The 24,085-nt window shown below is 40.7% G+C and overlaps 1 protein-coding gene across 1 annotated transcript in view; it reads right to left on the bottom strand.

Moving 5' to 3' along the window:
* Window positions 1-919: 919 nt before the first annotated feature.
* PLBD1 (phospholipase B domain containing 1) overlaps window positions 920-24,085 on the bottom strand; it is a 70,472-nt gene continuing 47,306 nt past the window's right edge. The window contains exons 7-11 of the mRNA XM_007196159.3: window positions 8,791-8,991; window positions 8,543-8,683; window positions 4,013-4,198; window positions 3,226-3,332; window positions 920-1,185 (exon numbers count right to left, since the gene is read on the bottom strand). Coding sequence (XP_007196221.3) covers window positions 1,018-1,185; window positions 3,226-3,332; window positions 4,013-4,198; window positions 8,543-8,683; window positions 8,791-8,991 — 803 coding nt within the window. The 3' untranslated portion in view covers window positions 920-1,017. The remainder of the gene's footprint in view (window positions 1,186-3,225; window positions 3,333-4,012; window positions 4,199-8,542; window positions 8,684-8,790; window positions 8,992-24,085) is intronic.

Here is a 24,085-nt window from a genome sequence, read left to right as displayed (position 1 = left end):
GAGTCACTGTTACACTGTTCAGTATGGTTCGTTTAACTTGACAGTACCACAGTACTCAAACCACATACAGTTCTCCAGCTTTGAAAGAAAAGTTTGTTATGCAGAGTTGCTCCCAGATTAGATACGCTGCTTTTAACTAATGGGAGACAACATTAAAATTTGCTATATTGGGCTTCCCTGGTGGCGCAGTGGTTGGGGGTCCGCCTGCCGGTGCAGGGGACACGGGTTCGAGCCCTGGTCTGGGAGGATCCCACATGCCGCAGAGCGGCTGGGCCCATGTGCCACAGCTGCTGAGCCTGCGCGTCTGGAGCCTGTGGTCCACAACAAGAGAGGCCGCGATAGTGAGAGGCCCGCGCACCGCGATGAGGAGTGGCCCCCGCTTGCCGCGACTGGAGAAAGCCCTTGCACAGAAACAAAGACCCAACACAGCCAAAATAAAAAAAAAAAAAAAAAAAAAAAATTTGCTATATTATGTGCCTATCCTGCGCCAGAAAAAGACTCAGCTGTTGCTTCTTAATGACCAGAAAAAGAACACTATTGGAGTATTCCTGTTGGAGGTCCCACCACCCCCTAGGGCTTTGTCGTTAAGCACATCCAGCTGGGAGAAGGGGACAGAGCACGAGGAGTACAGGCTGTTAGGGGCCAGGCCTGGGAAGAGTCCACTCACGAGAACTCTGCCACGTGGCACAGCTGCCCGAGGGCGCCTGGGAGGTGTGGTCTGCGGGGCCAGCCTTAAGAGCAGAGAATGGATTTTGGTGAGCGGGGGAGCAGTTTCTACCATACTTTGTTGTGTATAAGCTTGTGTGCTGAAACGGTACTGTCATTTATCATATGTAATGTTTTCTTCTACAGCGCTCCACCCTATAGTAAATGCCTGTTTTAAAAATGACAAAATTGGCAGTGAAAAATGAAAGTGATAGCCTGGATTGAATATATTTTATTAAGACTAATTCTGAATGGGAAAACATAGTTAAAATAGTGCCCTTGGTGTCTCATCTCCCTCCATTTTATGTCAAGTTACAAAATTGGTTTCATGGTAATAAAATCAAAGTTGTAGGCCTCTGGCATGCCCTCATGGAGAGTTTTGTTGAAACGGCTCCAGTGAAAAACAGGGAGGCCGCCTTGTACTGTGGGCCCACTGATGGCATAGGCTGTGTACTTGGATGCCAGGTAGATGTCTGCCACCTGCAAAGAGAGAAGAGGGGGACCTTTTAGGAAACCACTGGGGAAAAGCTAGACTATGTCCCTGCTGTAGCTGTTGTTCCTGCTGTTTGTCCAAAGTCACAGTATTAGCTCCCCTTAAAATAAAATCTTGCAAGCTTCCACAATAATGCTCTTCTGTTTCCATTTGGCATTCAAATGTGCACTGACTAGTAGAAGTGTGTTAAATTAACCGCCAAAAGTGTGAGATCTGGAATCAGGTTACTCATATTTGGAATTCTAGCTCCAAAATGTATTTTGACTCCGTTTTCTCATTTGTAAAAGTAAACTAATAACCCTGCTTCATAGAAGAGTTGTCATAAGGATTAATGAGAGCAAATACTTGAAGAAGTGCCTAGAATAGATTAATTCCTCAGTAAAAGTTGTTATTAATCAGGGCACTAACGAGTATTGAAGTAGAAGGAACTCGATAAAAAGTGAGGTCCGTGTCTTAAAAACACTTGAACATTGGGTAGCAGCAGATCTTAAGCTTAGAGGGGAAAGCAGGAAATGTCTCATAACTTCTGATTTTCCTCATATTCAAAATGGCTCAAGAGAAATGATATTTTTAAAGTATATGCTTCCACAGAGACTTTTTTGATGAAAAATTGGCAGGCTCTTGTCTCCTGAAAAAAGTAAAATTTGGCAGATGGAAGCTTGGCTTGGGTTCTCCCCAGTTCAAGTAATTCTCTTTGTGTGTTCTGGAATGGACATAACACTTTTCACACACTTTACTGAATGTCTGCAAATACCATTAAAAAGAAATAAATACAAAAGCATTCACTGGGGCTTCATGTGTGCCAGGCTCGCTACATCCACTAAATTTTTCTTACACAGCATTTTGAGAGTCATTAAGACTAAAGCTTGGCTCAAACTATTCTAAAACATCTTCTGTTTAGACATTAAGCTGATAGAAAAAATAATGTATGGGGGGGTTGGCATTCTTACAGTTATTAGAGAGCTTCAGATAGAACAGTTAACTCCGCTTGTAAGAGATTTCTTCCAGAATTTAGGACTGGAGATGCAAATGAAAAGACACATGCCCAAGCCAAAAGTGCAAAAGGATGTGGTAGAATGATTCCTTCCACCAACTAGATGGCTAACTCACAACCTTGGACATCCCAAATCCAGTAGTGTGCTGGTAAATTTTTAACTAACTAGCTCTCTGAGGGAAAAAGACCCCAATTTGTAGTGTTTGCTGATTTCCATGATGTAAATATTCCACCACTTCAAGCTATCAACATGGTGTCAACTATTTTAACAACTGGTTCTCACAAGCCTATGTGAGTGGGCTTCAGCCCCACTGCAAACTTTTTATTACCTATATTGTGAGACACGTTACAGCACTTAAGAATTCTAGCATAGTGAAAACTCTTCATTGCTTGAGCATCTGGTCCAATACTTGTTCCTTCAGCTACATTCAGTTCCTGTGTAACGTGAAATCACGCTGCTCTCAGTATGCTCTCTGGACTTTGGGCCGGTCCTGGTAAAACAAAACCTCCCCAGCACCATCAGCAGCAGCATGATTGTGCACATTTACAAATAACCCACTGAGTACTGTTGTGAACATCTTATAGATAGTAAATGTTGATTCTTCACAACAACCCTTGAGGCAAGTACGCTTATTTCCATTTTTCAGATGAGGACACAGAAGCATAACAGACGATGTGATTTACAGCTGAGCGGCAGAGCAGGAACTGGAAGTGAGGCAGTAGGGCCTACCACCAGACTCTCTGAAAAAGCTGATTCCTGAACTGAGTTTGTGTTCAGAGACATCATTGTGTTTTATGCCACAAAAACCTCTGCAGCTTTGCCTTTGAAAAGGCCTAGGTACTGGTGGAAATTAAATTCAAAAACCAATAGCGACTGGATGGGAGCGGAGTTTGGGGGGAGAATGGATACACGTTATGTATGGCTGAGTCACTCGGCTGTGCACCTGAAACTATCGCAACATTGTTAATTGGCTATACTCCAGTATAAAACAAAAAGTTAAAAAACAAAACAAAACAACCAATAGCGTGTTACCTTGGTGTCATAGCAACCTCCAGGACTTGGATTAAGTGAGTTCAGGTCCTCACGGCAGCAGATGGTATTGCAGGGATCACCCTTACTGTAAGTATCGTTCTTGTAATCTAGGAAACAAGTGATGGGGAAAAGAGTGAGCACTGACCATTCCGAGATCCACTTATCCACAGTAAACTGGACCTGTGAAAGCCTAGACGATCAGAGAGTGTACCCCAGAGACCTCCTCGGCCCAGCCTGCTCCCATATACAGAAGTCACCTCCGACGTGTACTGGGAAGAGGCAACCGCAAGTCCCCTGCTCCAGGCTCAGCCTGGTCTCAAGAACCTTGCACAGTGAAGAATGGATGGAAGAGAGATAACAGAGGACAAATGTACATACATTTTTTTTTTAACAAAATAAATACAAATCTGACTCGATACTGTTCATCAAAAATAAAGTGTTTATGAATAATTGTTGTTTTAGTAGCTGCTTTTCTCCTTGGAAGGAAATCTGTGTTTGGGACGGTAGGGTAAAAAAAGTACCCTACATGGGTTCTTTCTTCTGTGTTTTACATATAACTTTTTCAGTTAAAAAAATATGTAGAATCCTCTTCCCTATCATTTTTATAAAAGAGGACAAAATTCTATTTGTTGAGTATATAATATGCAGAGTATCAGTTGAATACTAAATAATTCAATAACTTCTTATAATTCCTTCTAGTACAGAGATGATAAAATTACATGGATTCTTTATCCATGGGGAAGAAAAGGAGTTTTGAAGAATGATTCTTGAGAAACGTGCCACGTACTGTTGTATCGCATGATATATTTCATGGATTCCATGTCGGTCACTTTCCCTTGGTCGCGCCGGAAGATTTTGGCTCGTGAAGCCAGATCGTAAGAGTAGTCCAAACCCAGCTTCTTAACCAACACTGGATAGCCGCTCCAGTTGTAGATTTTTTCATGGAAAGGAATGTTGTAGGAGGGCCAGTATCCTAATTTGGAATGGAAGGGAGGGGAGGGTGGGATGGACGGGGAGGAAGACAGAAGAGAGAGGGAACAAAAGAAATGTTATCTGTGGTACTTTCTTTTGAAAATTGCCACAGCTGTGTAATTACAAAATGATACTACATAGAAAATAATGACTGTGAACCCTGGCAATCAAACAGATCCTTTGAAATTTACAGACTCGGTATACCTCTAGATTATTCCATTAGGGGAAGAAGAGCATCAGGATTCTTTGGTTTTTCACCCCAAATTCTTAAAGCAATCTATTAAGCAGAAGATAATCTGAATTCTAGGCTCAGGGTTGAATAACTAGACCTTAGGCAGTTAACCTCATTCCCCCAACCCCTTTTTTTAGCAGGAGGAGGGAAAGGAAGAGTTCATAATGTGAGGGGAATGGAGATGGTCTTTAAGGTTCCAGTAGGCATTTAACTCCTCTGAAGCTAAACATTCATAAAGGCTCAGCTTCATTCAAAGCTTCACGGTGTGCCAAGGTCACTAGGCATCAAACATGTGACACACCTTTAGTAAAATCAACATTTCAGGAACAGCTCAGATTACAGTGGCCTAGGGTGTTGCCTAAAGGACAGTCAGTCAACCTTCACCATTCAGGGATTAATTCCCACTCCCATATTCTCTTAGCCCTTGTCTGCCTTTTTCCCTTCTTACTGTTTTATAGGATTCCCTACTCAGGGATGAAGTTATTAAGAGAAAACAAATGACAAGACATTCAACGTTGCTGATTCTGGGGCACAGAGCCAGCATCAGGAAGAAGTGAGATAAAGACAACATTGAAAGTGCAGGCTAAAAGTCACATTCATTATTGCAGTATATCTAGGTTATACAACTTGGGAGCTAGACTGCCTGGATCTTAAGCCTGGTCCTGCCATTATTAGGTATGTGACCTTACATGAATTTTTTAACCTCTCTGTGCCTCAGTGTCTTCATCTACAAAATGTGAACAATGACAGTACTTACCTTATAAGGATCATTGTGAGCGTTAAATGAGTTCAAACAGATGGAGTAGCTTACAACAGGGTCTGGTACTTGGTAAGCACTAGATGAATATTAACTTTTATAATTATAGTTCTCTATGTGAATAGCTCAAATGAATAATAAAAATGGCTGCTTTATGCTTCACATTTTCATAAAGCTTCATGATTAAAAAAGGATTTAAAATAGAGTATCTTGTATAATATCACAACCACCTGCTGATGTATAAATATTACATCCCTCCTTCTAAAGGAAGAAACAGAGGTTCAGAGAGGTCGAATGCCTTCCTTCTGACTAAGAACACCCAGGGCTTCTATCGACATATCACAGCTGCTTCCAAATACTAGGAGGTTTGTGGGACTTTTTTTTTTTTTTTAATGGCTATATGATATCGCTTAATTATTTAGGAAAATCACATGTTTCTTTCTGAGCCTTTCTTCCCTTACAGTAAGATGGTAACAATACTACTTATCTGGAAATATGTTATGAAGGTCAAACAAAAGAATATAAGTAAAAGGTATGTCAAGTATATAGTAGACACTCGATGAATTTAACTCTGTGTTCTTCTTGCCTCTGGGGGAAAACAAAACAAAACAAACTACAGACAGATCAGCATCAACTTGTTTTAGTCCCAGGGTAGACCTCTTCATGGGATCTAGGAATGGGATTGCAAAGAACCTGAATCTACCATCATATAATCAGCGGCTTCCTATCATTATCAGGCTCTTAGGACCAAGTCAGACAGCTAGGTTCTCAGTTTTGAACTGCCATGCTACCCAAGTAACCACCTAATGATGTGACTTCTCAGGTGGATTTTCCAACAAGAGGAGGTAGGTCCGCTACTTGGTAGCATCTGATCTTCTTGGCAATTGAAGTTTCCACCTTAGTTAATTCTGTTTTATGCACATTATATGCACTTAGCTGGCAGGAGCCACCCTGGAGTGAGGCGATTCCCTCTGGGTGTCGTTACAAAATGGATTCGAGGACCTGGGAAACGAAGGACCAGCCCTGATCCCCAGCACCCATACCTTATCTTGGTTCTGTTCCTACTCATCTCTCAGCTGATCTATTTCAACAGTTTCCTAATTCTCCTCCTGTCTTCTCCCCTTTTCAAAGACTCCAGTTTTCTAAAGGATAAAGGCTAATTTTTAGTTTTTTAAGGAACCTCCACACTGTTCTCCATAGTAGCTGTACCAATTTACATTCCCACCAACAGTGTAGGAGGATTTCCTTTTCTCCACACCCTCTCCAGCATTTATTGTTTGTAGATTTTTTGATGTTGGACATTCTGACTGGTGTGAGGTGATACCTCATTGTAGCTTTGATTTGCATTTCTCTAATAATTAGTGATGCTGAGCATCTTTTCATGTGCTTTTTTTGGCCATCTGTATGTCTTCTTTGGAGAAATGTCTATTTAGGTCTTCTGCCCATTTTTTGATTGGGTTATTTGTTTTTTTGATATTGAGCTGCATGAGCTGTTTGTATATTTTGGAAATTAATCCCTTGTCGGTTGCTTCGTTTGCAAATATTTTCTCCCATTCTGAGGGTTGTTTTTTCGTTTTGCTTATGGTTTCCTTTGCTTTGCAAAAGCTTTTAAGTTTAATTAGATCCCATTTGTTTATTTTTGTTTTTATTTCCATTTCTCTAGGAGACGGCCCGAAAAAAATCTTGCTGCAATTTATGCCTATGTTTCCCTCTAAGAGTTTTATAGTGTCTGGGCTTACATTTAGGTCTTTAATCCATTTTGAGTTTATTTTTGTGTATGGTGTTAGGAAGTGTTCTAATTTCATTCTTTTACATGGAGCTGTCCAGTTTTCCCAGCACCACTTATCGAAGAGAGTGTCTTTTCTCCATTTTATATTCTTGCCTCCTTTGTCGTAGATTAGGTGACCATAGGTGCGTGGGTTTATCTCTGGACTTTCTATAAAGGCTAAACTGACTGCTCAGCAGGATCCAAAGGCTGTATTTTCCCCTGACTACCTATCTTTCGTGTCACAGCCTTCTCTCTAGCTGTCTTGGGCTAATAGTTTCTCCTTCACACCATGGTCTTCATGCCTCTATTTGTTTGACCTTGTCCCCTTGTCAAATTGCTGAGCTCCTTTCTAGCCTGTAAACCTCCACGCAGACATCATCTTCTCTTTCATTTATTACCAAACGTTCAGTGAGGACTTCTTATGTGCGCTGAGCACTATGTTCAATGCAAGGTGTCAGGACTTGCTAAGTGTCGGCAACGTGCTCAAGAATTGACAAAAATTATCTGTTAATTATCATGACAACCCTGTGAAATTGCAAAGGTCCACACTCCCACATCGCAAAACTCTTGGGGGCCAGATGTGTTTCAGAATTCAGGGTTTTCCAGGTTTTAGAACAGCAATGGTGTGTAAATTACAAACGATGTTGCAGTCTCTGTGGGGAGCCCCTCATAATCAAAGACATTGATAACTCTGTAGCCTGATGTATAAATTCTCTCCAGAGGAGAGGAAATAAATAGAGACTATAAATAGTTCAAGTTAGTTTTTGCTACTGAGTGAGTTCAGATCAGGTCATATTTTGCTACCACAAGCGAGCTAGGACAAAAAACAAAGGAACAAAGAACTTCTAGTTTTAGAGTTTTGAGATTTTGTAATTACAAATAAGTGACTAGGGACCTGTACCATTACTGTCAGGTTTTACAGATGAAGAAAGCGAGGCTTGGAGAGAGTGGATAAGATTTTGAGGAACAGATAGTCAAATCAAGGCAATGTGACTCCAAAACCAGTACTTCCAATGTCTGGGCTGTGACCTTGCCCTCCAGAACCGCCTTCTCTCATCCCTCCCACTGACACGGTGCCTTCTTTAGTTCCACCACCAGGTTTGCTACACCAGAGCTTATCACTGCTCTTTGCTTTCTGGGTTCGAATAGCTTCTTTAGGTGCCTTGCTTCCCTATCAGACTGTGTGTTGGGGATTCTACATCCACGCTTTTCCAGTCCCTGGGCCAGAGTAGCACTCCCATAAATAGTTGCTGAACTAAAAGTTTTACTTGGGAACCCAGGAGAGAAGGTAATATTGGAACCATAAGTAGTCATAAGATTGTGAATGCCTGGCTTTGTCCCAGTCTACGCATAAGAGTAGATTATGCTGTCACGTAAGAGTCTGAGGTGCAGGTTTTACATGTTGTGCTGAACCTGGTCATTCTTTCCCTGTGTGACTAGCAATGGCATTCCCCTCCTTCCTTCCCCACCATATACTTCCCTCATCATACATTCACACACCACATATTATCCATCACACACACACACACACACACACAACCACACACACACACGTCAGACTTCCAGACCTCTAGCAAGAAGAAAATACCTGTCCGCAGAACATCGGTTTGTTCAGAATATTCTACATACGTAGGAATTTGCTCCACAATGTACAGAGTGCCTTTATCAAGGCTGTAGTTCAGATTTACCTTCTTCAGGTCCAGGACCATGTACTGATTGTTATAAGTGCCTGAAATATTGGGAGACATGAAGACAGGGCATGGGTATGGCTTTACCGGTTAACTCCAGATCTAAACGTACGTACATGCCTAAAAGTTATTCTGCAGGGCCACTTACCAGAGTTGTATTTTGAAAAGACCTCTGCCCACTGCTTGCCTCCATTTGCCATCATATTGGCCACCCGGACTCTTTGCCAGGCCAGGAGAGACTGGGGTACCACGTGCTGCAGTAGGGTTTTATTATACACGCTGTTTGTAGTCTGCAGCAATACCAAACCACTGCTGAGAAGGTAAAAGTCGTCCAGAGACTCCAAAAACCCTACAGGAAACACGAATATACAAATCAGCATAACACATATGCAAAATATTGAGGCATCAGTGTTAGCACAGAGCTTTGTGTACACAATGCATTTTGCAGTGTCCGTTATTATTATCCTCTCCCAGCTTTGGTTCCCCTCTGTGGCAGTTACTCAACTGCCGTTTCTAAAGGTGCCAGTGGACCTCCATCCCTGGATTTGCCATTGAAAATTTTTGATTTTATGATTTGGGATGACAAGAATACATTAAATCGGGACTATTCCAAGTTTCCAAAATGACGAACAGAGTAGATCCTCACTTGCTAGGATTTTGCAGGAGAACTTTTAATTAGGGGGAGATATTAGCAGGATTCATTGTTGGATAGTAAGAATACGGATGCCTTCTTTCTTTCTCCTTTTCTGTATTTTCCAAATTTTATGTAATGAGTCTACATAATTTTTTTAAGTAGAAAAAGTATCTACATTTATAAAAGTGAACATGGTTTTGACACTCTGGGTCAACGTGTTTTACAAATGTTGGAAAATCAGCAGAGCCACAAGTCTTTTTTTAAAATAAATTAATTAATTTATTTGTTTGTTTTTATTTTTGGCTGTGTTGGGTCTTTGTTGCTGTGCACGGGCTTTCTCTAGTTGCGGCGAGTGGGGGCTACTCTTCGTTGTGGTGCGCGGGCTTCTCATTGCGGTGGCTTCTCTTGTTGTGGAGCAAGGGCTGTAGGCGCCAGGGCTTCAGTACTTGTGGCTCGTGGGCTCTAGAGCACAGGCTCAGTAGTTGTGGCTCACAGGCTTCCTTGCTCCGTGGCATGTGGGATCTTTCTGGGCCAGGGCTCAAACCCATGTCCCCTACATTGGCAGGCGGATTCTTAACCACTGCACCACCAGGGAAGTCCCTCAATGACTGTTCATTCAGCTCTTGGGCTGAGGTTGTTCTGCAGTGTTTGAACTGTACAACCATACTTGGCAGCCTTGAGCAAACTCTGGTAGAAAATCTCCATAGGATAGAACTCTGTATTTCTGGCATGATAAACTTGCTAATTCACTCCTTATTGTAGCAGCCTCTATGGACACAAGAGGGCAGGCATTCTTTAATATGTGTGCGTGACTAATACTAACATGAAAGGAGTAGTCTTTCATTCAAGAGCAAGACTGTTGAAGACAAAAAAAATGGAGGCCACCCAGAGTTCTGGAACAAAGAAGATAAACTGTCTTACAGAAAACTTCAGTCAAGGAGTTTAATTCTATAGTTTAGAGTTTAAGATTAAAAAAAGGAAAAGGCCCAGAGAGGGGACAGAGTCCTGAAACAGTGCATTATAAGAGAAACAAATGTTCCTTGACTACGTAAAGCTGTGTTCTTGCTCTTATCTGTCACTAGCAGCTTTGGAAGGCACACTATTTTAGATCAGGGTAAAGTGAAACACTTCGGTATGAAAGCCAGCCAGCAAATAACATTTCATAGTAAGCTTCTTGCTAAATTTAATTAAGAAATAAGAGAACCCTTACAGTTCATAAAGCATCTTTCAGGACTTAAAAAATACGTAACCACTTGAATCGTAAACATTAACAATGACCACTTTCCTCTGATTCCGTTTAGATCTATTGCTTAGTACAACACAGAAAAGTTTACCCTTATTATCCTATCAAGTGTATTTAAAATGTGCCCATTTGGAAGAGTGACATCAACATCGGGGGGGGGGGGGTGAGACACTCCCTTTGTCTCTCCCCTTCCATCTACGACCAGTAAAACATCCATAACTCAACAAAGGTTCCTCGGCCCGACACAGCAGCATGCTGGAGGGTTCCACACATCTGTCATCTAAGGGTGCGTGGCCTGGAACACATAAAGCAGGCGGAACCAGAGGGACGGTGAAGGCAGTGCCTGCCATCTCCGTGCCCCAGGTGGCATTGTCAGCAACACTGGCAGCAGCAAGGAACCAACAACCCTGGAGACAGAAATAGTGACAGGGAGGGCACCAGACGACACCTCTGACACAGACAGTGGAGGGTGGGAAGTGCCAGCTCTCAAAAATAACCGGAGGCAGCGCGGGTAAGAGAAACCAAAACTTGTGCTATAGCGCCACCTACTGGGAAACAAAAGAAAGGCATCTAATTACTAACCTATTGAATAGCTACAATCAAGTGAGAAAAAAAGCTTTACCTAAAGAAGAAACATGTTCACCACTTCAAATGCACTGGCAGAGGAGCACTCATCACGCCCCATGAAGAACCATGGTAACACAGTACCACAAAAAGAAAATGGCAGTCCTCCAGAAACCAAATTTAAAGTCATGGAATGTTGTGATCTGATAGAGAATTCAAAATAGCTGTCACGAAGATACTCAACCAGCTACAAGAAAACTTTGAAAGGCAGTTCAATGAGCTCAGGAATGACATTAATGAACAGAAGGAATACTTTACCAAAGAGATTGAAATTCGAAAAAAGCACCAAACAGGAATTCTGGAGCTGAAGAACTCAATAAATGAGATGAAGAATGCATTAGAAAGCACTGGAAATAGAGCAGACCACATGGAAGAGAGAATTAGTGAGCTTTAAGATAGAAATCTAGAAATGATACAGGGAGAAGAGGAGAGTGCATTAAGATCTAAAAAGTAAAGAAATCCTATAGAACTATCTGACTCTTTTAGGAAGGGCATCATTAGGGTAATGGGTATCCCAGAAGGAGAAGGGAGAGTGAAGAGCGCAGAGGGTTTATTTAAAGAAATAATAGCTGAGGACTTCCCAAACCTGGGGAGGGAACTGGATGGAGAAGTCCACAAAGCCAAGAGAACTTCTAATTACCTCAATACAAAAAGACCTTCTTCAAGACACAGTGTATTAAAACTGTCAAAAGTTAATGACAAAGAAAGAATATTCTAAAGGCAGCCAGGGAAAAAAGGATGGTAACCTACAAAGGAATCCCCATCAGTCCATCAGCAGACTTCTCAGCAGAAACTCTGCAGGCCAGGAGAGAGTGGAATGACATACTTGAAATACTGAAAGATAAAAACCATCACCCAAGAATACTCTATCCAGCAAAGTTATCCTTCAGATATGAAGGAGAAATAAAGACGTGCCCAGATGAACAAAAGCTGACTGAGCTCATCAACATTAGATGAGCCTTAAAAGAAACGTTGAAAGAAGCTCTTCTACCTGAAATGAAAAGGCTAAAGTACTGTACACAAAACAACACAAAAAGGAATAATTTAAGACAACAAAAACGTAAAAAGGGAAGAGGAAAAGGAGGAAACCCATGTAGGCAAATGAAGATAAGATACTATCAGCAGAAAAAGAACAATTTTATCCATGATAGGTTTCATACAAATCTCATGGTAACCACAAAACATAAATCTAGAGCAGAGAGAGGAAACATAAAAACAAGAGGAAATTGGGAAAAACATCATAGAAATCCACCATACTAAAATGTCAGACAGAAACACAAGGAAAAAGGAACAATGGAGGGAAGCAGCCGCATAGCACAGGGAGATCAGCTCAGGGCTTTGTGACCACCTAGAGGGGTGGGATAGGGAGGGTGGGAGGGAGACACAAGAGGGAGAAGATATGGGGATATATGTATACGTATAGCTGATTCATTTTGTTATACAGCAGAAACTAACACACCATTGTAAAGCAATTCTACTCCAATAAAGATGTTATAAAAAAAAAAAAGGAGCAATGGAGATACAGAGCGACCAGAAAAATAAAAGAAAAAATGGCAGTTCTAAGTCCTCATCTATCAACGATCACCTTAAATGTGAATAGATTGAATTTACCAATCAAAAGACACAGAATAACTGGATGGATTAGAAAATAAGACCCAACTATATGCTGCCTCCAGGAGACTCATCTCAGTTTTAAAGAGAAACATAGGCTCAAAGTGAAGGAATGGAAGTCAATACTCCAAGCAAATGACAGCCAAAAGAAAGTGGGTGTAGCCATTCTCACATGGGAAAAAATAGACTTCAAGGCAAAAATGGTAGCAAGTGACAAAGATGGACATTAAGTAATGGTAAAGAGGACAATTCGTCAAGAAGACATAACAGTTATTAATATATATTGACCTAACATAGGAGCACCAAAATATATAAAGCAATTAGTAACATACCTAAAAGGAGACAACAAAATAATAGTAGGTGATTTTAATACCCCACTTACATCAGTGTATTAGATCATCCAGGCAGAAAGTCAACAAGGAGACAGCAGCTTTAAATGAACCTTAGACCAGATTGATTTGATAGACATATATAAAACATTCTATCCAAATGCAGCCAAATACACATTATTCTCAAGTGCACCTGGAACATTCTCAGGGATAGACCATATGTTGGGACACAAAACAAGTCTCAATAAATTTAGGAAGATTAAAATCATATCAAGCATCTTTTCCAATCAAAATGGTGTGAAACTAGAGATCAACTACAAGAAGAAAGCCAGAAATATCACAAATATGTGGCAACTAGGCAACATGCTACTGAACAATTATTGGGTCAACAAAGATATCAAAGGAGAAATGAAAAAAAATTAGAGACAAATGAAAATGGAAATATGGCTTACCAAAATCTATGGGATGAAGCAAAAGCAGTATCAAGAGGGAAGATTCTAGTAATACTGTAAATGGCAATATTTCTTTTTTATGGCTGAGTAACATTCCATCATGTATGTGTGCGTGTGTGTGTGTGTGTGTGTGTGTGTATATATATATATATCCCACATCTTCTTTATCCATTTATCTGTTTATGGACACTTAGGTTGCTTCCATATCTTGACAATTGTAAATAATGCTGCTATGAACATTGGAGTGCATGTATATTTTCAAGTTAGTGGTTTTGTTTTTTTTTGATATATACCCAGGAATGGAATTGCTGGGTCATATAGTAGTTCTATTTTTAAGTTTTTAAGAAACCGCATACTGTTTTCCACAGTGGCTGCACCAATTACATTCCACCAACAATGTACAAGGGTTCCCTTTCTCCACATCCTCACCAACATTTGTCATTTGTGTTCTTTTTGATGATGCCATTCTGACATCTACATAAAAGTACTAGAAAAAAACATAGTACTAAAAAAAAACAAAAACCACTGATAAAAGGGGTGAGAGTGGGCATCCTTGTCTTGTTCCTGATCTTAGAGGACATGCTTTCAGCTTTTCACCATTGAATATGATGTTAGCTGTGGGTTTGTCATATATGGCCCTTATTATGTTGAGGTATGTTCCCTCTATGCCCACCTTCTGGAGGGTTTTTATCATAATGGATGTTGAATTTTGTCAAAAGCTTTTTCTGCATCCACTCCTGCCACTCTTATTCAACATAATATTGGAAGTCCTAGCCAGATCAATTAAGCAAGAAAAAGAAATAAAAGGCATCCAAAATGGAAAGGAAGAAGTAAAACTGTCACTGTTTGCAGATGACATGATACTATGTATAGAAAACCCTAAAGACATCACCTAAAAACTATTAGAAATAATAAATGAATACAGTCAAGTTTCAGGGTACTAAATCAGTGTACAAAAATCTGTTGTGCAGAAAGAGAAATTAAGAAATCAATTCCATTTATAATTGCATCAAAAAGAATAAAATCCCTAAGAATAAATTCAAGCATGGAGATGAAAGACCTGTATACTGAAAACTATAAGACATTGTTGAAAGAAATTGAAGATGACACAAATGGAAAGATATTCTGTGCTCATTGACTGAAAGAATTAACATTGTTAAAATGTCCATATTACTTAAAGCAATCTATGGATTCAGTACACTCCCTATCAAAATTCCAATGACATTTTTCACAGAAATGGAACAAAAATCCTAAAATTTATATGGAGCTACAAAAGACCCCAGATAGCCGAAACAATCCTGAGAAAAAAGAACAAAACTGGAGGTGTCACACTCCTTGATTTCAAATGATATTACACAGCTATAGCAATCAAAACAGCATGATATTGGCAGAAAAACAAACACAGAGATCGATGGAAGAGAACTGAGAGCCCAGAAATAAACTCACATATACATGGACAATCAATTTACGACAAAGGAACAAAGAACATACAATGGAGAAAGTATAGTCTGTTTAACAAATGGTGTTGGGAAAACTGGACAGCCACATGCAAAAGAATGAAACTAGACCACTATCTTACATTATACACAAAAATCAACTCACAATGGATTAAAGACTTGAATGGAAGATCTGAAACCATAAAACTCCTAGAAGAAAACATAGGCAAGATGCTCTTTGATATTGGTTTTAGCAATATCTTTCTGAACATGTCTCCTCAGGAAAGGGGAACAAAAGCAAAAATAAACACATGGGACCTCATCAAACTAAAAAGCTTCTTCACAGCAAAAGAAACCATTAACAAATTGAAAAGACAACCTACCAAATGAGGGAAGATATTTGCAAATCATATATCCAACGACAGGTTAATGTCCAAAATATATAAAGAACTCATACAACTTAACAACAGAAAAACAAACAACCCAATTTAAAAATGGGCAGAGAAGCTAAAAAGACATTTTTCCAAAGAAGACATACAGATGGCCAACAGGCACATACAAAGAAGTTCAACATCACTCTTATTAGGGAAATGCAAATCAAAATCACAATGAGATATCACCTCATGCCTGTTAGAATGGCTATCATCAAAAAGGCAGAAAAAACAAGTGATGGAGGGAATGTGGAGAAAAGGGAACCCTCATACACTGTTGGTGGGAAGGTAAAGTGGTGCAGCCACGGTGGAAAACAATATGGAAGTTCCTCAAAAAATTAAGAATAGAACTAACATATGACCCAGCTATTCCACTTCTGGGTATTTATTGAAAGAATACGAAAACACTAATTGGAAAAAGATATATGCGGCCCTATGCTCATTGCAGCATTCTTTACAAATAGCTAACATATGGAAACAACTTAAGTGCCCATAGACACATGAATGGATAAAGAAGATGTGGGGTGTGTGTGTGTGTGATGGAATACTACCTAAGCCATAAAAAGATGAAATCTTGCCATTTGTGACAGCGTGGATGGACCTTGAATGTATTATGCTAAGTGAAGTAAGTCAGATGGGGAAAGACAAGTATCATACGATTTCACTCATATGTGGAATACAAAAATAAATGAACAAACCAAACAAAAACAAACACATAGATACAGTGAACAGAGTAGCAGTTACCAGAGGGGAAGGGTGGCAGGGGGATGGCCAAATGGATAAAGGGGGTCAACTGCATGGTGATGAATGGAAGCTAAACCTTTGGGAATGAGCACGCTGTAGTGTATACAGAAGTCGAAATATAATATTTAGGTACACAAAAAACTTCTATAATGTTATAAACCATTAAAAAATAAAATAAAAAATTTAAAATGTGCTTATTTGCATATCACATGCATTAGCTGCTCCAAACCTCTGAAGACCACACACATTCCTTCCTTCCAAAAGAGTAGATTCAGTGTTGACAAAGGACATAAATGACATACAACTCAGGGTCAGGAGAGTGGGTCATGATTGTAAAAATAGCTGTGCTGCATTTCCTCACCCCTCCCTCTGTCCATACTCAGCAATGGGACTTTGCAACATCTCCCAGAAAGAGGCATTGTCTGTTTCCCCATCTCTTAAATCTGAGCTGGATCCGGAACTTGCTTCGGCTAACAAAATGCGCCAGTTCTGAGTCTAGGCCTCAGGAGACCTTGCATACTTCTTCTCACCTCTTGTAACCCTGTTACAGCCGTGTAAAGTAGCCCAGTCTAATTTAGTCTCTGGGATGGGAGACCACATGCAGGAGGGCCAGCCTCTAGCTGGACAGTCCCCCAACGTGCTAGAGAGTTCATCCAAGGTCAGCAGAGCTGCCCACCCAACCCCAGCCAACCTCAGATGCACGATGTGCCCAGCGGAGACACCAGAAAGAACCATTTAGCTGACGTGTGGACTCAAAAGCAATAATAATCACATGTTTCCAGCACAAAATTTGGAGGTTCAGCAGTAGCTAATATAGTAATAGTAATCCAATTATACAACATATTTTGTTTTGAAATGTCTTACTGCCATTTGATTTTTTAAAAATTTTAATTTTATTTTACTTTGATTCTTTTCTCTCTTTTTTAAAAATTTTATTTATTTATTTATTTCTGGCTGTGCTGGGTCCTCAGTGTTGCCCGTGGGCTTTCTCCAGTTGCAGAGAGAGGGGGCTACTCTTCGTTGCAGTGCACAGTCTTCTCACTGCGGCGGCTTCTCTTGTTGCGGAGCACGGGCTCTAGGTGCGCGGGCTCAGTAGTTGTGGCATGCAGGCTCAGTAGTTGTGGCTCGTGGGCTCTAGAGCGCAGGCTCAGTAGTTGTGGCGCATGGGCTTAGTTGCTCCGTGGCATGTGAGATCTTCCCAGACCAGGGCTCGAACCCATGTCTCCTGCATTGGCAGGCAGATTCTTAACCACTGCGCCACCAGGGAAGCCCTGCCATTTGATTTTTTTTTTTTTTTTTTTTAAATACTTTATTTTATTTTATTTATTTATTTATGACTGTGTTGGGTCTCTTAGTTTTCGTGTGAGGGCTTTCTCTAGTTGCGGCAAGTGGGGGCCACTCTTCATCGCGGTGCGGGGGCCGCTCTTCATCGCGGTGCGCGGGCCTCTCACTATCGCGGCCCCTCCCGTTGCGGGGCACAGGCTCCAGACGCGCAGGCTCAGTAGTTGTGGCTCACGGGCCCAGTTGCTCCGTGGCATGTGGGATCTTCCCAGACCAGGGCTCGAACCCGTGTCCCCTGCATTGGCAGGCAGATTCTCAGCCACTGCGCCACCAGGGAAGCCCCCCATTTGATTTTAACACAGATGGATGTGACACTTCGGGAACTCTTTTCTTTCTTTTTTTTTTTAAAAAGAAAAAACAAAATAACATCTTGGCACCATACTCAGCCTTTCTGCTCCGCTTTTTCCCACAGCTGAAGAGGAACAGAATCACTTCTCAGACCTGTGGAAAGCACCCAGCTATGCTGGGCTGTCTGATTTCTCTAAGCCAGTCTGATAGTCAATAAATTTTTATTAAACGCTTACTGTATCTCAAGCGCTGTGCAATGGGTCTCAGCCCAGAGACTGTATCAGAATTCCCTCAGGAGCTTCTTCAGAAGGCATATGCCCAGACTGCCCTCTCTGCCCACCTCTGCTGCCCTCTGAGTCTCCACCAGAACTCCTATGTAAGGTTACTGTCTACAGCGGGAAAGTCTTCCGCTTCCTGCCTAAGAAAAGGCAGCCTGTGCTCTCCTTGTTATCCCAGGACATGAAATCCTCCAGCCGTTTATTCTGTCTACTCTGCAATGGACTCAGTCTTCCTACCTTTCAGAATGGCATTCATTTACTTCTCTTCCTGCCAAGATCCTAACTGGAACCAATCAATTTCCCCTTCACTTTCCAGTAATTATTCTTCTATCAAGTGTGTATTTTTTTTTTTTTTAGCACATTTCTGCTTAATCCTGCAATAGGAAGGTGACCAATGAAGGATTCATACTATTAGATATTCAAGCACATGAAGCCATACTCTGGAGTTTGAATATCCTGCAGTGGTCCAAATAAAAGAATTCATATAATTCTAATTCTAAGATAATAATAATAATCTCTTAAAGATTATAGAAAGTAATTATGAAGAGGTGGCTTACATTTAACCAATATTCTGTTATTATCCACATAAAATTGTTTTTCTTCAATAATAAATTATTTATTTTAGGTTATATTATTTGCTTGTTTACTGTTTCCTTTTCCATCTATCCCATAGCATGTAAGTTCCACCAGGGCAGGAACTTTTTCTGTCTTGTTCACTCCAGCGCCAAGAAAAGGATTTGACACATAATAGGTGCTCAATAAATAACTGTTAAATCCAAGGAAGAAAGAGAAGATGGTGGTCACTAACATTTACTGTGTACCTACGACACACCAGAAACCTTGCTTTAGAAGGATGGATACCATCATTTGATCTTCACAAAAAGAGCACTTAGATGAGCTAATTAAAAAAATATTTAGCTATTTAAAGCTAATAAACAGCATTGTCAGGAATAAATTTAGGACTGAACCTCAACACATGCCTTTTCCACTACAACATACGCCTGACAAATGTGAGGGAAACAGATAGGTAGTCATTGCAAACAGTGACAACACTTATACACAATAGAGCAAATACATTTGAAGCAATTGGGAAGAGAGTGAATCATGGGGGGTTGCATGTTTAGACAGGGTGGAGTTGGGGAAAATCACCTTATGACCAGTCAGTCAAGAAAAGTGTGGAGGGCTTCCCTGGTGGCACAGTGGTTGAGAATCTGCCTGCCAATGCAGGGGACACGGGTTCGAGCCCTGGTCTGGGAGGATCCCACGTGCCGCGGGGCAACTGGGCCCGTGAGCCACAGCTGCTGAGCCTGTGCGTCTGGAGCCTGTGCTCCGCAACAAGAGAGGCCGCGACAGAGAGAGGCCCGCGCACCGCGATGAAGAGTGGCCCCCGCTCGCCGGAACTGGAGAAAGCCCTCGCACAGAAACGAAGACCCAACACAGCAAAAATAAAAATAAATAAAAAGAAAAAGAAAAGTGTGGAAAATAAGGTGGGATTTCTGGATAGAAAGATAGAAGGGAGGAAGCTTCCTTAGCTAGGTGGGGAAAGATGTTCAAGACAGCTGTGGCCTGGCAGAAGTCATCAGTACCCTGGGATGGTGCCAAAGAGGAATATTGATACTTAGGAAAGCAGAAATGAAGGGCTACAAAATCTATCCATGGTCCTTTGGAATGGGTGCCCTAGTTCTACTTTTATTTCTTCTCCTCCTTTGGTTCTACTTTTTAAAGGCAGAGGATATGAATCTTGGCATGTGTTAAATCACAGATCGTTTGTATATATTTCAGCCTTATGATCAAAGGATCTAAGATAAAAGAGGTACCATGAAATTAATAAAGATAATTGTACTATTACATTAAAAAGGTTTACAACTACAGAGGCCATTTAATAACACATGAAAGTAATAACATTATGGAGTATGAAGGAGACTTGACTACATTTTCTTGGGGCTTTGACACCATTCTTTTATCTTCCTGTGCACCTACTTTCAAGTATTTGAACTTCAAACAGGAGAAGGCTGAGCAAAGTCATGGCTACCCAGACCAGAAAGGCTGCCAGAGTCTGAAAGGATGGGCTTGGACCCAATATGTTTAGAATCACCTAAGGTGCTTGTTACAAATGCACCAGCCCAGATCAACTAAATAAGAATTCTTATGGATGGCACTTTAGAATCTGCATTTTTAGCAAGCTCCACAGAAAATTTTAAGGGGTATGTACATGTGTGTGGGAGGTGATGGGATGCCCAGATGTAATGCAAAGTAGGAACACGCGCATGCTTGGTGAAACACACTAAGTGTGTTCCAGAGAGCTCCACTTACAATTAAGCATGAAGCCTCGGCCTCACAGGGATCATCGTTATTTACGGTAATCCTCAATTAAAACACTTTGAATAGGTTCCAGCTTTTGTTCCCACACAAAAGCTCCACCCACCTGGCATCCCAGGAGGCCCTTTGAGTTCATGGCTCTTTTAGTTTTAGCCATTTAACTTAGATACAAACAGAACCGTTTCTGAAAACAAAAAATGGGTATTTTATAGTCAGATATGTTGTGTTTGAACCCCAGTGCCCAACTTCTGAGCAGTGTGGTTTTGAGCTGGCTATTTAACTTCTCTGAACCTGTTTCTTTATTTGAAAGATGCTGATACAATACCCTCCTTGCTAGGTTTTTATGAAAATTAAGTGACATAATACACACCAAATGTGTCTTATGCATACACAGAGTGTCAGTTATAATGCCAGGCACAGAAATAGGAGCTAAACAAACATTACTTCTTTTCTTTTTATTTCAATAACATGTTAAGCACAAACGATTTTAAGGTAACTCACTTAAAACTTGGGTGCTGCCTAATTCCCACAAAACTAGTTGGGTGCTGTTCATGTCATTCATCACCAGGGTGGCTCCAAAGGATCAGCTTCAGGGTCCAGTCCCTGCGCTGAACATACAGGTTTGCATCTGAGATGCCTTGATACCAATTCATGAACATCTCGGACTCTTCTCTTCAAATCAAGGGTGTAAAAGGGAGGGCAGGATGAAGAGAAAACAAGGAGCTTGTGACATATTGATAGACGATGACCTCTTAGGCAGCCCCTCCTCCACCGCTCACTGCATTCCCCCTCTTTCTTTCTCCAGTTTCCATTTGTCCACATCAGAAGGGGTTATCTGTAACCTGTCTGCCCGTTTCCTTTCTTTTTTCTTCCCATTACCTTTTCCTCCTTCCTTCTTTTTCTCCTTTCCTCCTTCCTTGCATAAATATTTGTTCAGTGATTACAATGTGCAAGGCTCTCTGCTGGCCCTGAGGATGCAGACATGAATACAGAACGTGGGCTCTGAAGAAACTGTGCACAAGGCACCAAGGAAGCTGAAAGGAGGGGTAGCTGACTCAGCCTGAAAATTAGCGAAGGCTTCGACGAGGAGCTCTTGTGATACTTTTGTTAATATGGAAAACATTTGGGTAAAACGCATTAAAAGGCAATAAAAATGCTCATACCGAGGGTGAGTATTCCAATGGCAGCACAAAGAAATTAGATGATTTCTCCCACAAGTAAAAATGATAAACACTGTATAAAATTATTTAAAATAACTAGTTGAAGGTACTAGAAAATGACCAAAGGCAGGGAAAACTGAGCACTGATCCTATTAGTTAAGAATATGAGTATGGGGACTTCTCTGGTTGTTCAGTGGCTGAGACTCCACGCTTCCACTGCAGGGGACACAGGTTCAATCCCTGGTGGGGGAACTAAGATCCTGCATGCCGCACAGTGTGGCAAAACAAACAAACAAACAAAAAATGTTTAAGAAAAGAATATGAGTATATGGCTTCATTGCTTGAGTGCATTCCTTAATCCCCCACTGCCAGCTCTGGTGGTGGAAAACTGCAGCCATAGTGACTTGAGATGGTTTTCAAAGTTCAGTGCTGTAGATATCTGAGAATTTAAGGGGGAATTTTTTTTTTTTTTTTTTGGCTGCGTCACGTGGCATGCGGGATCTTAGTTCCCGGACCAGGGATCGAACCCATGCCCCCTGCAGTGGAAGCAGGGAGTCTTAACCACTGGACCACCAGGAAAGTCCCAAAGGGGGAAATTTTGAAAGCAAGAGAGAAGTATAGAAGAGCAGAGATCCAAAATCTGAACATAAGTTCTACCTAGTTTCCTGGCTGACCACTAACTATGCGAGAATGTGAGAGATGCCAAAGAGCTTGGGATAAAACCAGAAAGAACTGAGAGATTTACCCTTGTAAGACCGAATTCTTACTGGTGAGATATACAAGTCTGCTGCAACTTTGACAGAGGGTGCTCCCCTCCGAGCTCATATACAGCTCAGACTGCTCCAGCTATCAAAGGGCAAAATTCAGAGCTGGAAGAACAAGTGGAAATTTAAAGAAAACCTTAGAAACAAGAAAATCACGAGAGAGTTAGCTCTCAAATCTCAGCTAGTCCCTGCCAAACCCCTTGGCTCTCTATTAAACTACACTGATTAAACACAAAGTAAGTAGAAAAAAAGAAAATCATAAAGATAAGAATGAAAATCAATGAGGAAGAAAAATGGACAATAGGAAACAAATCAATGAAAATAAAATCTGGTTATTGGAAAATATCAATAAAATTTATACACCTCTAGCTAGAATGATAAAGAAAAAAGACGTAATATCATGAATGATTAAAGGTACTTAGCTACAGATCCCACAGACATTAAAAGGTAAATAAAAGTATTATAAATAACTTTATATCAATAAACATGATAAATTAGAGTCAATGGACAAATTCCTTGAAAGACACAAATTTTCAAAACTGACTCAAGAAGAATTAGAAAACCTGAATAGACCTATATTAATGAAAGAAATTGAACTCATAGCTAAAAACTTTCCAACAGATAAAATTCCATGTCTAGATGGCTTAATCAATGAATTCTTTAAAACATTTAAAGAAAAAAATAATTGCAGTCCTACACAAACTCTTTCAGAAAGCATAGAGGGAAAAAATAATTCCAAATTCAGTTTATAAGAACAAGCTTACCCCAATACCAAAACTATTAAAAGAAAAGGAAACCACAGTCCAATATGTTTCATGAATACTAGATGAAAAAATCCTTAACAAAATATTAGTATGTTGAATAAAAAAATAAATAAAAAAGAATAATATATTATGATTAAGTGGGGTTTAGCCCAGGAATGCCAAGTTGATTTAATATCTGAAAATTAATCAGTGGAACTCACCATATTAATACAGGATGAATATCATATGATCATAGATAGAAGCTGAGAATTGCACAAAATGCAGCACCCATTCATGATAAAAACATTAAGCAAAGTAGGAAGAGATGGGATCTTCTTTAACCTTATAAAGGGTATCCAAAAAGCGTACAATTAACATCATACTTAATGGTGAATAACTGAATACTTTTCCCCTTAAGATCAGGAACTAGGCAAAGATTTCCATGCCACTTCTAGTCTACAGTGTCCTGGAGGTCTTATCCAGTACATTCATGAAAGAAAACAAAGACATACAAGGTAAGGGAGAAGTAAAACTGTCTTTATGCAAAGATGGCCTGATTATGTATCTAGAAAAATCCCAAGAAATCCACAAAAAAGCTATTAGATTGATACATGAACTTAGAAAGTTCTCAAGAGAAAAAGTAAATATACAAAAAAATAATATTTCTATATTGTGGTGGTGTTTAACTTTCCACAAATTCCTTGACAATTTTCCCTTTAAAAGATAGATTCTAGGGACTTCCCTGGTGGCGCAGTGGTTAAGAATCCACCTGCCAATGCAGGGGACACGATTTGAGCCCTGGTCCAGGAAGATCCCTCATGCCACAGAGCAACTAAGCCCGTGTGCCACAACTACTGAGCCTGTGCTCTAGAGCCCGTGAGCCACAACTACTGAGCCCGTGTGCCACAACTACTGAAGCCCACGTGCCTAGAGCCCGTGCTCCGCAACAAGAGAAGCCACCACAATGAGAAGCCCGTGCACCGCAACGAAGAGTAACCCCTGCTCCCCACAACTAGAGAAAGCCTGCGCGCAGCAACGAAGACCCA

Source organism: Balaenoptera acutorostrata, chromosome 11 (genome assembly GCF_949987535.1).
Source record: "Balaenoptera acutorostrata chromosome 11, mBalAcu1.1, whole genome shotgun sequence".
NCBI classification, from domain to species: Eukaryota; Metazoa; Chordata; class Mammalia; order Artiodactyla; family Balaenopteridae; genus Balaenoptera; species Balaenoptera acutorostrata.
Note: the sequence above shows the minus strand (reverse complement) of the source record. Positions and strands in the feature narration are given on the sequence as shown.